This window comes from Anticarsia gemmatalis, chromosome 21 (genome assembly GCF_050436995.1).
Source record: "Anticarsia gemmatalis isolate Benzon Research Colony breed Stoneville strain chromosome 21, ilAntGemm2 primary, whole genome shotgun sequence".
Lineage (NCBI taxonomy): Eukaryota > Metazoa > Arthropoda > Insecta > Lepidoptera > Erebidae > Anticarsia > Anticarsia gemmatalis.
The window spans coordinates 7,585,326-7,599,647 of NC_134765.1; the positions used below are offsets into that span (position 1 = coordinate 7,585,326).

At 36.3% G+C, this 14,322-nt stretch overlaps 2 protein-coding genes and 1 pseudogene across 3 annotated transcripts; 1 reads left to right on the forward strand and 2 right to left on the reverse strand.

Annotated features, from left to right (window-relative positions):
* Nucleotides 1-726: 726 nt before the first annotated feature.
* Nucleotides 727-7,373, forward strand: sip1 (septin interacting protein 1). Its single transcript, XM_076128928.1, has 12 exons — nucleotides 727-984; nucleotides 1,392-1,538; nucleotides 1,826-2,028; nucleotides 2,500-2,619; nucleotides 2,866-3,041; nucleotides 3,571-3,754; nucleotides 4,091-4,294; nucleotides 4,678-4,895; nucleotides 5,216-5,412; nucleotides 5,780-5,998; nucleotides 6,441-6,604; nucleotides 6,940-7,373. The coding sequence occupies exons 1-12, from the start codon at nucleotides 879-881 to the stop codon at nucleotides 7,336-7,338; spliced, it is 2,337 nt and encodes a 778-aa protein (XP_075985043.1). The 5' UTR covers nucleotides 727-878; the 3' UTR covers nucleotides 7,339-7,373.
* A 320-nt stretch (nucleotides 7,374-7,693) lies between these two features.
* On the reverse strand, nucleotides 7,694-14,137 carry LOC142982425 (mitochondrial pyruvate carrier 2-like). Of its 2 annotated transcripts, none has more exons than XM_076128930.1 (3): nucleotides 13,894-14,137; nucleotides 13,777-13,817; nucleotides 7,694-9,271 (listed from the first exon to the last, which is right to left on the reverse strand). In XM_076128930.1, exons 1-3 carry the CDS (start codon nucleotides 13,976-13,978, stop codon nucleotides 9,047-9,049), a joined length of 351 nt encoding a protein of 116 aa, XP_075985045.1. In that variant the 5' UTR covers nucleotides 13,979-14,137; the 3' UTR covers nucleotides 7,694-9,046. The 2 variants fall into 2 exon arrangements, with proteins under 2 accessions (XP_075985045.1, XP_075985044.1); XM_076128929.1 differs by lacking the exon at nucleotides 7,694-9,271 and adding an exon at nucleotides 10,212-11,969.
* LOC142982426 (mitochondrial pyruvate carrier 2 pseudogene) lies at nucleotides 11,976-13,770 on the reverse strand (annotated as a pseudogene).
* Nucleotides 14,138-14,322: the final 185 nt, after the last annotated feature.

Sequence of the window (14,322 nt, forward strand, 5' to 3'; positions counted from 1 at the left end):
ATTGTTTAATAGAACTTAAGCCCGCTGCACACGACGCTTGTTTTGCTGCTGGATTGCTTGCGGGGCCCTCTGCTGGCTACTCTGCTGGCAGCGCTGCGAGAAAGTGACGTCACTGCTGGCTCTGCAGCGTGGTTGCGTGCTGGCTGTCGATGATAGAACGTGTGCTATTTTTCGTGACGGCTTGCTTGCGTGTTCTCTTTTTTTCGTGCTCTGTTGTTGAAAAAATATGTCGCAAAGGTGGTCTCCGGAGCAAATTAATGCTTTAATTGACGCATACAAAGAAGAACCGTGTTTGTATGCAACAAATACTCCGAATTACCACAACAAGCGTCTTCGAACTGAGGCTCTTGATAGAGTGAGGAACGCAGTTTTGGGGTTAAAGCCAACCGTGACGGCAAAAGAGTGCTCAACCAAGTTTCACAATTTGAGAAATCAATTTAATATCGAGAATTCCAAAATGAAAGCCTCTTTAAAGCCTAGCGACAAGCACCGTGTGAAGCCAACCTACCAAGGGAGCCATCAGCGCACCCAGCACCACAGCCAACTTCGAACCCAGCGGCAAATTCTAGCAAGCTATCTAGCAGCAAAACAAGCGTCGTGTGCGTTGGGCTTTAGACATGTTATATTCAATGTATTACAAGATACTCGATTAGTAATAGTCGTAGTCGGCTATTATCGTCAAACGTAACGTATAACTGTCAAAGTCAACGAACTGTCACTGTCAAATTCAGTTCGCGTCTGCCTCGCTCAATAGATACATTTCAATACAAAAGTATATTGAAAAATGTAATAAATCTATTTAAGAAACCACACAGAAATCTAGAAAACATTAACCATATTAATAAAAAGCTAATCGGCAGTTAATTATATTGTTAACAATGTCGGACGACGAGGTAATACGTTTTGAAATTACCGATTACGATTTGGACAATGAATTCAACCCAAACAGAAGTAGAAGAGCGAAGAAAGAACAGCAGATTTATGGTAAAGTATTAATATAACTTCATAAACTAGAATACTACTCGAAAACTCACATATTTCAGTTACATTATATTTCATAATAATGCTGTTAGCCTGAATCAGAATCCTTAGAAAACGTTGGATTTTCATTCGCTTAGGCTGTATTGGCTGACTTCTTGGTTCATGGCCTTATTAAGTATAAGATTATGTTATTTTTAACAGGAGAATATATCATCAATGTCTTATATAGACGAATATGTTTCATTACATACAATAAGTAGATACTGCCTTTTTCATCAGTATTTAATGTGATATCAAAGATTGCCCAAACTACGAAAGTCCGACCTTTTCAATGGTTTTCATTTAGCTACAGTATTATTTAATTTTTATTAGAAAAACAATCTTAGTTATAATATTGTGTAATTTTCTAGGAATGTGGGCCAAGGACAGTGATGAGGAAGACAATGAAGACACTGTCAGAAGAAAGGCTCGGAAACCCAAGGACTATGCTGCACCTATTGGTTTTGTTGCCGGAGGTGTGCAACAAGCTGGCAAGAAGAAGGAAGAGAATAAAAAACGTAAGTTGAAGATTACTATCATGTTTTAGATTTACATACTTTTTAATAGTTTTAACTCTTTGGTCTTCGATTGAAAAAGTATTATACACACTGATTAGGTGCCCCAGCATAGCAAAAGATGTCTGTTCTTTCTCCGCAACTGAGAAATTTTACCCAACTAAAAACGTAAATACACATAATTTACAGTACTTTGCTGAAGGAGCTCTGCTTAATGGCTTAAAGTTGGCTATATATATTACTATCTTTCTGCACAATAAGATTTTCTAACATCCATATAACCCTTACAGAAATAGAAACATCAGAAGCATCCACATCTCGTCCCAAGTTTGCAGCAGACAGTTCAGATGAGGAGGAACCACAGAACCCTGCAGAGAGTGAGACAGCAGGCATCAGGAGACAAGGACAGGGGATGAGGTCGGCCAACCTTGGCGGTAATGTTGGAGCTTGGGAGAAACATACCAAGGGTATTGGAGCCAAGCTTCTGCTACAGGTTAGAGAATATAATAGACATTTATCATTGTTTTCAATATTGTTGGAAATCTAAGGCAAAAGAAGTAAAATAAAATTTCTCAATGTCTAAGGGTCCTCCTACACAGCAGTTATATAACGTTAGAAACAGACTGACATTTGTTTTTAAACAAATTTGTTCTAAAATCTTATTAAAATAATAATTGTTTTATTATCGTGTTACACAATGTTGTATAATGCTATATAACTGCTGTGTGGGAGCACCCTAACACATTTGTGTAGGCCATTTACAGAAATATGCAGTGTAATTCCCAAGACTTGGTTTTTCAAAGGTCATCTACAATGATTTATTTGTCTTGCATAACATCTTTATTAAATGTTACAATAGACTTTGTCATCCTAGTCTTTAGATATCAATATGTACAAAGAAATCAAATAATAATGCAAATCTGCAAATCTCACAGGTACTAACACAAATTATTTTGTTCCACAGATGGGTTATCAACCTGGAATGGGTTTAGGTAAGGATCTGCAAGGTATCTCTGCACCTATTGAAGCTACTGTCCGCAAGGGAAGAGGAGCTATTGGTGCTTATGGACCTGAGAAATCAACTGTAAGTATACCTTAACATAACTTTCTATGGTTTTATTACTATCATTGTCAAGACTGGGTTTTGACTGGAAAATTGAGTACCTTGTTAAAACTACTCAATTGGGATAGAGTCTTTGGTAATTTCATTGCATTAATTATTTAAACTATATTATCGTATAAGTCCGTTTTTGACGACCCTTCTTCAACTCGTCAAAAACGAGATCTTTACGTTCCGACTTGTAAATAATTCCACCTAATTATTTTCCAGCAAAAAGCCAAGAAAGAGGAAGAACGTCGTTTAAAAGAGAAAGAGAAGGAAGAAGCAGAGAAAGGGGGTAAAGAGAAGAACTACAACTGGAAGAAGTCTCATAAAGGGCGGTACTTCTACCGCGACGCCGCTGACGTCATACAAGAGGGTAAACCCACGATGCATTCTATCGCCAGGTAGGACTTGATGTGACAGTATTAGGGGAATTATTAGTTACTGGACACTTATTGTTTGTTGTTGTTTGTCGTATGGTTAGTGGACAACCTAGTTTCAAAGTTGTTCAAGCCGCCCGAGAGGCCTTTGACGTGGCTTAACAATTGTTATCTTAAATACTTATGGTTAATATAATAAGAGTTGTAGGGTTCTGAGGACCTTTAGCACCCATTAAACATTTACTATGACGGTTTTCCTGGCACCTGGATCCTGGATATGCAGAAGATCAGAGGTATCTTCCACTGAAGTGTGTATCAATGCTGATGGTACAGACATAGTCGCAATATGGTCAAATTGGCGGTTATTAAGCCCGGAAAAGGGTTTAAGTTATTGATTTTTAGTTTCTGACTACCTTTGAAATTAAGATATGATTAATCTGACTACATACGTGTATAAACGGAGTAGAGAAACGATTAAAACTTATCAAAATTTTACACAATATATTAAAACATTGAAAATTTTTAGAAACTAAGCTTTATATTTGTTCCGCAGTAACGAGTTGTCTCGCGTGCCGGTGATCGACATGACGGGTCGCGAGCGGCGCGTGCTGAGCGGCTACCACGCGCTGCGCGCCGCCGCGCCGCGCTTCGAGCACGAGCCGCGCCGCAAGTGTCACAACTTCGCCGCGCCACAGCTTATGCATAATCTTGAACTTATGGTGGATTGTTGCGAACAGGTATTCTACAGTTATAATATGAGAATCCCCCCATAATTGGTCGGCGGTGGTGTAAAAACAGTGCAGCGGCATATAAGAGTTGCTCTCATAGTTATCTACAAGAAAACATATAAAATCTAACTGGATTTATTTCATATAATAAAAATATATGGTATTTAGCCCCAATTTCACTAGTTCGTAATTAGTATCGTATTGGTTATATAGCAGAATTTTGACGGTAAATAATAAAAATATGAAAAAATATTTTATTAATTTTACAACACTTTATCATAGCGTTTGTCAGAATCTCCTCTGATTAGCAGTAAAACTAGGCCTAAATATATGTTTATTTTCTAGGATATAATCCAAAACGCTCGCGAGCTACAATCAGCGGAAGACGAGATAGTAGTCCTAGAGAGAGACCTTGAAGAATGCAATATTAAACTGCAGGATCAAGACAAAGTGATAGGTAAAGTGGAGGACATATTGGAGCGAGTGGAAATGTTGAACAAACCTGATATATCGCTCGAGACGGCTCATGATGTACTGGCTGAATTAAAGGTAAAGAAAATTTTCGTTTTAGTTTTCGCTAGATCAGTTATTCAGTTAGTGTAGGTGGATTTAAATGAAATATGAGAAAATAATAATGATTAATAAAAATCCTCTGACTGTATGTCACGATTGACGTAGATTTGATTATGTATTTTAGTAATGATAACTATCTATTATTTAGTTAACTGTTAGTAAATTGTCAACTTATTAGTTAGAGTAATTTTTGACGCAATATAAGACGGCAAGTCTTTTTTAAACTAGGTAATGTATTACGTATTCGTTTCTACAACGTACATATCCGCGAATACGTAGATGTTAGGTACCTACTGGCCAGTTTGGACTGAACACTTTCCTTTAAACTACAGAATAACACAATAAACATTTTATTGCAGGAATCATACCCAACGGAATACGAAATGTTCGGCCTGGGTACAATAGCGGGTAACATTGTGAGTCCATTACTATCCGCACTCCTTGCTACGTGGGACCCGTTAGTAGCGCCCGAGGAACCACTGCCGACGTTCTTGAAGTGGAGGAAGTTACTGACGGAAGATGCTTATAATAGTTTGTTGTGGCAACATTTTGTGCCGCAGCTTAGTGCAGCAGCCGAGTAAGAATTGTGTATTACTATTTTCTGTAGTTAAACAGCTTTATATGGGCTTGAACTTAATTTATACAATGTTTATATTTACGCTGCTATTATACAATAGCTTTTGTATTAATAAAATTGTCAGGCCATGTATTCTGACTAAGGTGTAAGTTTGTAAACTCTTTACTTGCAACTGACACATTATGTCTAGTATTTTGCCGCGACTTATGTGAAATTAGAATTGGGCGTGTAGGTTTAGTATCTTTGCTCTACATGAGATCTGATGACAGTGCGGGCTATATTTTTTGTGGGATTTAAATGACTAATAATGTATTTGTTAGGTCGTGGAACCCCCGCGAGCCAGCCCCCATGGTCCGCGCGGTGGTCGCGTGGCAGGCGGCGGTCCCCCCCTGGCTGGCGGCGGGCGTGCTGCAGCGCGCGGTGCTGGGCCGCGTGCTGGGCGCCGTGCGCGCCTGGGACCCCACGCACGACACGCAGCCGCTGCACCACTGGGTGCTGCCCTGGCATGAACTCGCCGGTACGTCTTATAACGCTTATTTACTTTCTACACTGACGTCAGTGGCGTAAAGATCTATGATCTGGAGAGGTGGAAGCACAATATTGTATACTTTAATCATTAAAAAAAGAGATTGCCTAATCAAATATCGCGGCTCAAAAGCCATCACTTTAGCCAAAGTGACAGCTATAACAGCGAAAAACAGCGCCATCTAGTTAGATAGCGCTGTTTTTAAATAATACGTTTGATGTCCTTATCTTCTTATTTTTTTTTGTACATGTAGCCGAGTATAATTTTTACTGCTTACAACAGTAATTGTAAAATTTTCTAATCAAATGATACTCAAATATCTACAACAAAGTAATATGTACCATGATGTACCCCGCAGGCGACGCGCTCGCCACAGCAGTATACCCGCTGATCCGCTCCCGTCTGGCGGCGGCGCTGGCGGCGTGGCACCCGGCGGACGGGTCGGCGCGCGGCGTGCTGGGCGCGTGGCGCGGCGCGTGGGGCGCGGCGCTCACCAACATGCTGCACCAGCACATCGTGCCCAAGCTCGACCACTGCCTGCAGCACGCGCCGCTCGAGCTCGTCGGCAGGGAGAACAGTGAGTGTGCTAATATCTTTTTATCTATAATGAACGATTTCCTCCTAGCCGATAATCGGCTACAGCGGCATATTTCATTGGAACTAGTGAACGGCGTTGGGTTTTGTTTGGTGTCCAGATGCGCGCACAATACGATACGATCGACGGCCATATAATATATACTACGATTTTAAAGAAAGAACATAGTATTGGCATGTTTGATGTTGGCGCTATTGATGATATTTGAAAACATTACTCACGATTTTAAGGATACATTATATCAGACTTGCGTATTACCTAATATGTTATATTTGTAAAGAAAATCTTTATTCGTATCTATGGACCTTCAAGTTGCGTAATACTGACTCAAAAAAACTTGTTATTCGTTAATCGACACGGAAAGGGTACAAATTAAATAAAATAACATAAGACGTTAATCTAATCACATTTATTTGTTTTCCAGCGGCATGGCTATGGTGTGTAGAATGGCTGGAGCTGCTCGGACCGGCAACGGTGGCCGCCATCGCAGGTCGGGCGCTACTGCCGCGGTGGCTGGCGGCACTAGCTGCGTGGCTGAACACCAACCCACCACACGCGACTGTGCTCAATTCGTATACTGACTTCAAGGTAAATACTTGATTCACTAAGTATCCTTAAAAAAAAACTTATGACAGTCCTTTTATACATACAGTTTGACGTAATATTAAGTAGTAATTTGTAGTAACATTTTATTATACTTGTCATTAAAACACGACCAGTTGATTTTAACTTAACCAACTCTAATCATCTAAGATTAATAATGCTTCAAACTTTTTTATAATCTGTATTGTTCAATAGAGCAATTTTATTATTCTCAAACAATGAAGGCTGAAAATAGCCCCTTATTATCGAAACTATATTTCTCATCTTATAGGGACCTCAGGTACATTGAGTATTGACCCTTAATCTTTAATCTATTCCAGAAAATGTTCCCAGAAGAAGTATTAAAAGAGCCAGTCGTTCGCGACGCATTCCGTAAAGCGTTAGACATGATGAACCGCAGCGCTGACTTGGACAACGTCGAACCACCTCCACCACCGCGCTTCGTGATGCCCGAACCTAAAGAAACTTCTCGAATTGCCGACGTACTAGCATCTACCACACAACAGAAGAGTTTCTCAGAATTACTTGAAACTCGGTGCATAGAGAAAGGCATTACTTTCGTACCAATCGTTGGCAAGTCGCGGGAAGGACGGCCGTTATATAAAATTGGAAGTCTACAGTGTTATGTCATTAGGAATGTTATTATGTACTCCAATGATAACGGGAGAACGTTCAATCCGATTGGCATGGAGAAGCTGCTGAGTATGGTCGAAGAATAATTATTTTTGTATTATTAAATGGAATTAGTATTTTATTGATGGTTTTGTTCATATTTCTTTATCCTGCTATTGTAGTTAAATAAACCAGCCTTGAGCTCGTACTCTCATTATAATTAGTAATTATTGGTATTCAAGTATGTTCTAAAATCTAATAAACTAGAAAAATCTTATCTCTATAAATAAGGTAACGCGTAACATCATTTGCTCCTACTACAATTATTCTTTTGAACATTTTACTAAGCAAAAAAGTATTCAGGGTCAATGATTGTAGAGTGGATAACAATACATTATGTATGCAAATGTAGGTATTATTATACTATATGTACTAAACTCTAGGTAAAATAAAAAGCAATAATCAAAAACATTTTGAGACACAATTTAATGACATAATAGCATGCAACTAATTCTACAAAACAATGGCAACATGCTGGCATGCAAATAAACAACTACGATATAAGTACTACATCTCATTCGAAATTATTTATAGAACACATGAACCATTGAGCCCTTGGGGGTCTTAAAATGCTACAAAAACATACATAATAATTAAGTCGTTTTCCCATAAGGGTAGGCAGAAAACAAAGAATGCTATAAATTTTAATGACGGTAACCCTCCATTGCTGTCTAGTGACAGCATTGGGGTCCATTAAACAATCAGACACATAAACTTAAGTAGGTATCAACCTCCTAAAAACAAAGTTGCACGGGAGGTGTTTATTAGGCTTACTAGTAGGTACTTGTACTTTTATCAAGCTTATTATAAAATTCTTGAAGTAGCAGGAGAATATCAATAAATAATCCCATATGAAATCCATGTGTCCTCAAACATTTCCAATGAGATATTTTTTCTAAACCACTACACATATAAATGAGCATATTTTTTTCGATCATATTCGATTTTTTTGAGTTAGCACTTAGTATAGAACGACACAACATAAAGGTAGGTATAATATTTGTATATCTAAGAAGAATATGAGATATTAGTTAAATCACAATTAAGTTTAGTTAGTAATTAGCTTGCATAGTTTAAAATACTGACTATTGGATAAAAAATCAGGAACACAAATAAATTTTCACAATATTTACGTTACATAACGACAAGAACTCATTAAAATTTAAATTAACCGTTTTTTATAAAATTACGAATTCCAACAGCAATAAGTAGGTTACGAATCGCTTCAATTAAAAATATACAGATAAATTATGCCTTTTAAATATTCAGTTCATTTCATTTGCATTCCTGGCATTTATTAGTGGATTAACGTTATATAAGTACCGTACTTAAGTATTAATTAAAGTAAGTTAGTGACAAATAAGTAAATAGTGCAATTCAGTTTGGCGTGACGGCAAGATATTGCGGCTTGCTTGTTCTCATTATGCAGCCTTGAATAAGCCAATGTGGGAAAATCACGAGATATTATTCAGTACGAAACAATAATAGAGGTAACAATATTGTTTAGAAAGTTGGAAGTTTGTGACAAAGATGATGCATTTTTAAATGCTGTTATAGACTAGTATTGCACTGGGTGGGGCAAATTAAGTATTTGGTACAAAGCAATTAAGTAATTTGTTCAATTTGTGACTAGTCAGCAAAAAAAAAATCGATTTTCAAAATTCGAATGACATGAGACATCTTAAAAATAAAGAATAACATGACCATAAAATATGAAAAAAAAAAACAAAATATTCGTTCAGAAACGTAACAAAATTATGCAATAGCATGTTTTCTGTGGAAGTTGTAAGCGCGCATAGTTTGAACGCTGTTAGCTACTCCTAACATGAAGTTGCAAATTGCTAAAGAGTAGTTTATGGGTGTTATGACTAAGCAGTATCTGGTCCAGACTAGGCCTGTGGCGGCAAGCGTGGCGGACTGCGAAGTGGAAACTACCTCCAGAGGACGACTGAAGCTGTCCAGCGATGCCAATACAAGAGCCTGTAAACATTGCAGAAGACAGTTAGTATGAAGTAATTATTGTGAATACCAACCCTGTAAGTTACAGTGTAAGTATTCTGGCACCCTCCAAGCGTGGTGAACTTTTAGTGCGTATGTGACCAAGCTTCGGAAAGCAATCAAACACTACACTACACACTACACAAACTACAGCTTTTCTAAACTAAAAAGCAAAACCATGATAAAAACTAATTAAGTATAAAACCACCCACTTTTAACAAATTAAAGTAGAAAAAACAACGTTGAAGGAGTTGCAAAAGAATTGACTGTCAAATTTCGATCACCAATTAGGGCTGCTTCAGTGCTTCACACAAGCGGTCAGTCGAATGATGGTAATTTCGACTGAAAGGTTAGACTGATCACGCGCCAAAACAATTTTTTTTGAGTCGAGATTGGTCACATTTTTGTTGCAGTATAAATATTATGGATTTTCAGCGTGCAAATCATGCGTGATGAATGCAAAACCCGAGCGAAACGCATGCAATATAAGTATTTTATCTTACTTGTAGGTACACCTTACACCGTGATCCGCAGACTACTTAACTAACGTTCTCCGTGCAAAAAATAGATAAATCGATGACACTTATTAGCTATATTTATCAATAAATACCTGCCAACTTTATAATATGTACCTAAGCATAAACAAATATGGAAATACGTTGATTTATGAAGTGAGATAAAAATTATCAACAAGTGACACTTGAATTGATAGAAGATAAAATCAAAACAAAATGTCAACTTAATGAAAGGGTTTTTTGCATGAGTTTGAATAGACGTCGACATGCAACTGAAGGCCATAGAACTGTTAATGATGATCAGAGAAAAAGTTAGTACAAACAGAAAGTAAATAGAAATAAGAGATGTTTCAATATAAAATATATATTTTCACAATTATAAAGGTATTACAAAAATAAACAAAATGTTCTTTACAAAACTATTTAATGCCTCTGATTTACATAATGATGTGATAACATTAATATAAACAACGTTTTGGGTAACAATAACCACGTAGTGTAATAAATATCACAGTTGAGGAAATGATTTTATCGATAAATTTCGAGCACCAACCCATCTTAATTAAAACAAGCTATGAATACTTGTGCATGACCTTTTACACGCAAGGTTACTCAATCCGGTGGTAATGTTGTCCGCTGAAATCTTTTTATGATTTCATAGCAGCATATAAATTGAAAAATGTCGAATCAAGCGGCAATTTAAGGACGAGGAGCCACCAAATTTCAAATAGATTATGAAAGTCCTTTACAGGTAGGTAATTGTTTACCTACTGCCACAATGGGATTAGTCAGCTACTGCTGCACTGGTCATCAAAAAGGTTCCGATTACGATTATCATGAATCGTAATATCTTATTCGACAAATTCTCCGATGAACAACAATGACCACATTTTCCAAATAAATTACTAAACATCCGCTAATCAGTCACTTTATATGACCGATACAAATATTTGCAAGAACGTCACAATTCAGCCACAAAATAAGACATAAAAAGAGATTAGCCAGAGTAACAGACACATAAGTATGAGATCTTTTTGAACGTCATATTTATCTGAAAATAAGAAAAATACTTTAGAGCTCTTCTCAAGCAATTAGAAGATAATTGTTTCTCCAGTGGTACTTATTTTAAGCAGACGTACCTGTTAGGCCATAAACTGATAAAGCTGTTTATTTAGGCAACAAAATAAATTAAATCTTACCTTGAAATCGGAACAAGAGCTCAGTAATATAAACAAAATCTTTCATATCTCGAGATTGTCGATTTCCCAATCTTATCAGCATGAGTGAACTCAAACCCACTTTTACGAGACATGAGGAATTATAAAGTTTTGAGTCACAAACAAATGCTGTAAAAAGTAAACGATAAGAATTAATTTTTCCCCGATTTTGATGAGTGTATACAATCGATTTCAGGCTAAATATGACGCACTGTGGGTTTCTTTCGATCAGTTTATAGCTTTTTATTGAAGACAATCTTGGAGAATATTTTGTGACTGAATTGGACTCGTATTACATAGCTTTTATGCACCACTTAACTACAAGATAATTAGCCAAAATATGTTTAGAAAATCGTATAGCATTTTTAATTTCGTTATAATCTCCGCGTTACTTTAAATTTAATTTCCCCAAATATTTGCTAAACTAGTGCAGCTATTCACTACAAAATAATTTACTTATAAAAATATGAAATAAATTAGCTAATATAATAAAATACCCATATTTCGTACACTTTGTCAATGTTCAAGTTACGTCAGATAATGAGAAGGCAGAATAGATTTAAAAGAAAAATATGTTTTCAAATCTAAAAAATAATACTAGATAATTTCAATGTTACAAAATTGTCTAATCCCCGTACTACCTTACACTATGTTCCCCATTAACTACCAACCTAGTAACAAAAATACAAGTCAGCTAATCTATTGCGCACTTGGTTTTGCAGTTTCTTTCTCTTTGAGCGCCTGTTGGTATTTAATAGCTCTGCTAATTTGATACAGACTTGTAATAGCTACGAATACATTAACAGCGAAAAGGCTGTAATTTTTAGGTATAATGACAAGAGAGTATCGAGACCATATGAGGCCGGTGGCAGCGAGAGACACGGACTGAGGTACAGACAAGCTCTCGACGGGTCGTTTCAAGTCACCCAACCCAGCCATCACCAACCCCTGAAAGTGAATGATATGATGAGTCAAGTTCACGATTTAGTATCGTCGTGAACTACGCTTAAATGATGACAATAATGATTTGTAGAGTACCTAGAAATGACGTTCACAGAAAGGTATACACAGATTTCAGACAGGTAGTACCACAGTTGTAATATTGTGATACTAAAGCAACTGTCTAAATTGTTAGGCTAAGAAGTAGTCTTCAACAATCACAAAAGCACATTAATTACTTAAGAGAGTATTTTTCAAGTGAATAATACTCAACCCAGAATCGTGGTTCTAGCCGCTCAAAGGCTTTTAACCAAATGAATTAACTATGAAGCACAGAAGTGTATTGCTTCTGTGCTATTCGCAAGTCTATCGATAAATTGGCAAAAGTAAGTATGCAGTTCAAGTACAAATAACAGGTTTAACAAATAATAGAACTATCCAAAATCTAAGTCACTATGAACTACAGTAAATTGGCCATACATAATCAGATTACTAGTGATTACTGGGACTAAGATGAAATTAGTAATATCTGTTAGTATTGAACACATATCTAAAATGGCATATACCTAATTAAATTCCCAACACAACAGCTTGACAATAATTCAAGCCAAAAATATCACTTGACACATATAAAATAATTATTGAACAAAATGACTGATCAAGCAATTATGACAAACTTTTTACATCTACTTAAGAACACAAAGTTTAATTTGAACTGACTAACATATTTCATACTCTTCAGGGCTTCGGCTTTACCGATTTATGGTATTCATAAGCTCGTAACAGCTGATATACATTTAATACAAGCACAAAGATATTGACAGCGAAGAGGCTGTAGTTTTTTGGTATTACTGCCAAGGAGTATCTTGACCAAATAAGTCCTGTTAGTGCGAGAGAAGTGCATTGGCTAATGGATATATTTTGTGGAGGCCGATTTACATCTCCCAGACCCGCCATTACTAATCCCTGGAAAGTGGGTTGGTTAGGTAGTGATGTACTTATAAAGTTTATTTATTAGATCTTATTGAGAATTTTTATGACAAAGTTAGAAATTGCAAAGAAAAATCAATGGCAAGAACATTTGTCTTTCCAATCTACCTATATTTTTTTTGTGTTACCAATATAAAGATTTTTTTGATCTATTAATAATATATTATTATGTATAATTCATATATTACACATTTTTTTCTACCCTGAAATTACCCACAGTACCTACTTAATCACAATCCCTAAATTAATTCTGAAACCAGTTAACATATTTTAAACTGATAATATTATTCATAAAATTATATTTAATCACCCTCCTTTAAATGTTTGATCATGCAGATTATGAAATAATGATCCAAATTTCATCCAGGGTTAAATGATGACCCTTTAAATGGGTTAATACCTTTTATCTATGTTATGTCTCCACATGCTACAATACAAATGTTGTCTATGAGTTTAACTTTTAATCCAAAAATGTTTGATCCTAAAGATAAATAATAAGAATTAAAATTATTATTTATGTAGCTTTAATTCTTTTTGTTCATTATTTTAACACACCAGCACATTTTATGAATAACTTAGCAACAAGTTTGTTTATTCTGAACCAAGGGTTATGTTCCATGATTAAAACACACAGGTACTAAATATTTTAAACCACAAATAACTGGAGAGAACTAAACTGTGAAGTAAAAGTAAACACCTTCACACAAAGTCATTCCAATGCTAATAATTATTCATTATATTGAATATGCGCTTTGTATTTGCCCTTAAACAAGGTCTTTATTTTATAAATAGACAGCGGCCTTGAAAATACGTCCGCGTTACTTACCCATTTAAACGCGGGAGCCCAAAAGAATATGGTTTTAGGACCTAAAACAAGACGCAATACAATTTTAACCTGTATTTATTTAAAGAATACGTCACGAATTATAGCAAATGAACATACCAGCTGGATGTTCCCAGAGGGGCCGGAGTTTTCCTGGAACGAATCTGTCGGCAACAGTTACTACGGCCTTGTATACCTTCGACATTTTTGTACTTTTTGTGTAAGGTTACGGGAACACTGAAAGACGTGGGTATGGGAGGGTTGAGAGCTGCTGAACTACTAATTTGATTGTTTAGTGATAATTTACATGGCCAATGATATCAGCCGTGAAGTCATGAACAGCGGATGATAAGCGTGTCACTTGTCAAACGTCAAACAGAAATCAAAATTGCCATTTTGTCGTATTTTTTATATTTCTTGTTTACCTAATAAAAGACATACATTTAGATCTGTAGCAACTATTGCATACATTTACTACGTGATGTCTTCTGGTCCTAAAGTTTTATATGAGAATAGAAAAATATAAAATCAAATATTTTTGATGCAACT

Coding starts and splice junctions, on each gene's coding strand:
- sip1 (XM_076128928.1), top strand. CDS start 879: ATGTCGGACGACGAGGTAATACGTTTTGAAATTACCGATTACGATTTG. Junction 985..1,391: donor GAAAGAACAGCAGATTTATG/GTAAAGTATTAA, acceptor GTAATTTTCTAG/GAATGTGGGCCAAGGACAGT. Junction 4,295..4,677: donor ATGTACTGGCTGAATTAAAG/GTAAAGAAAATT, acceptor ATTTTATTGCAG/GAATCATACCCAACGGAATA.
- LOC142982425 (XM_076128929.1), bottom strand. CDS start 13,978: ATGTCGAAGGTATACAAGGCCGTAGTAACTGTTGCCGACAGATTCGTT. Junction 13,818..13,893: donor CCTCTGGGAACATCCAGCTG/GTATGTTCATTT, acceptor GTCTTGTTTTAG/GTCCTAAAACCATATTCTTT. Junction 11,970..13,776: donor GGGCTCCCGCGTTTAAATGG/GTAAGTAACGCG, acceptor ATTCACTTTCAG/GGGTTGGTGATGGCTGGGTT.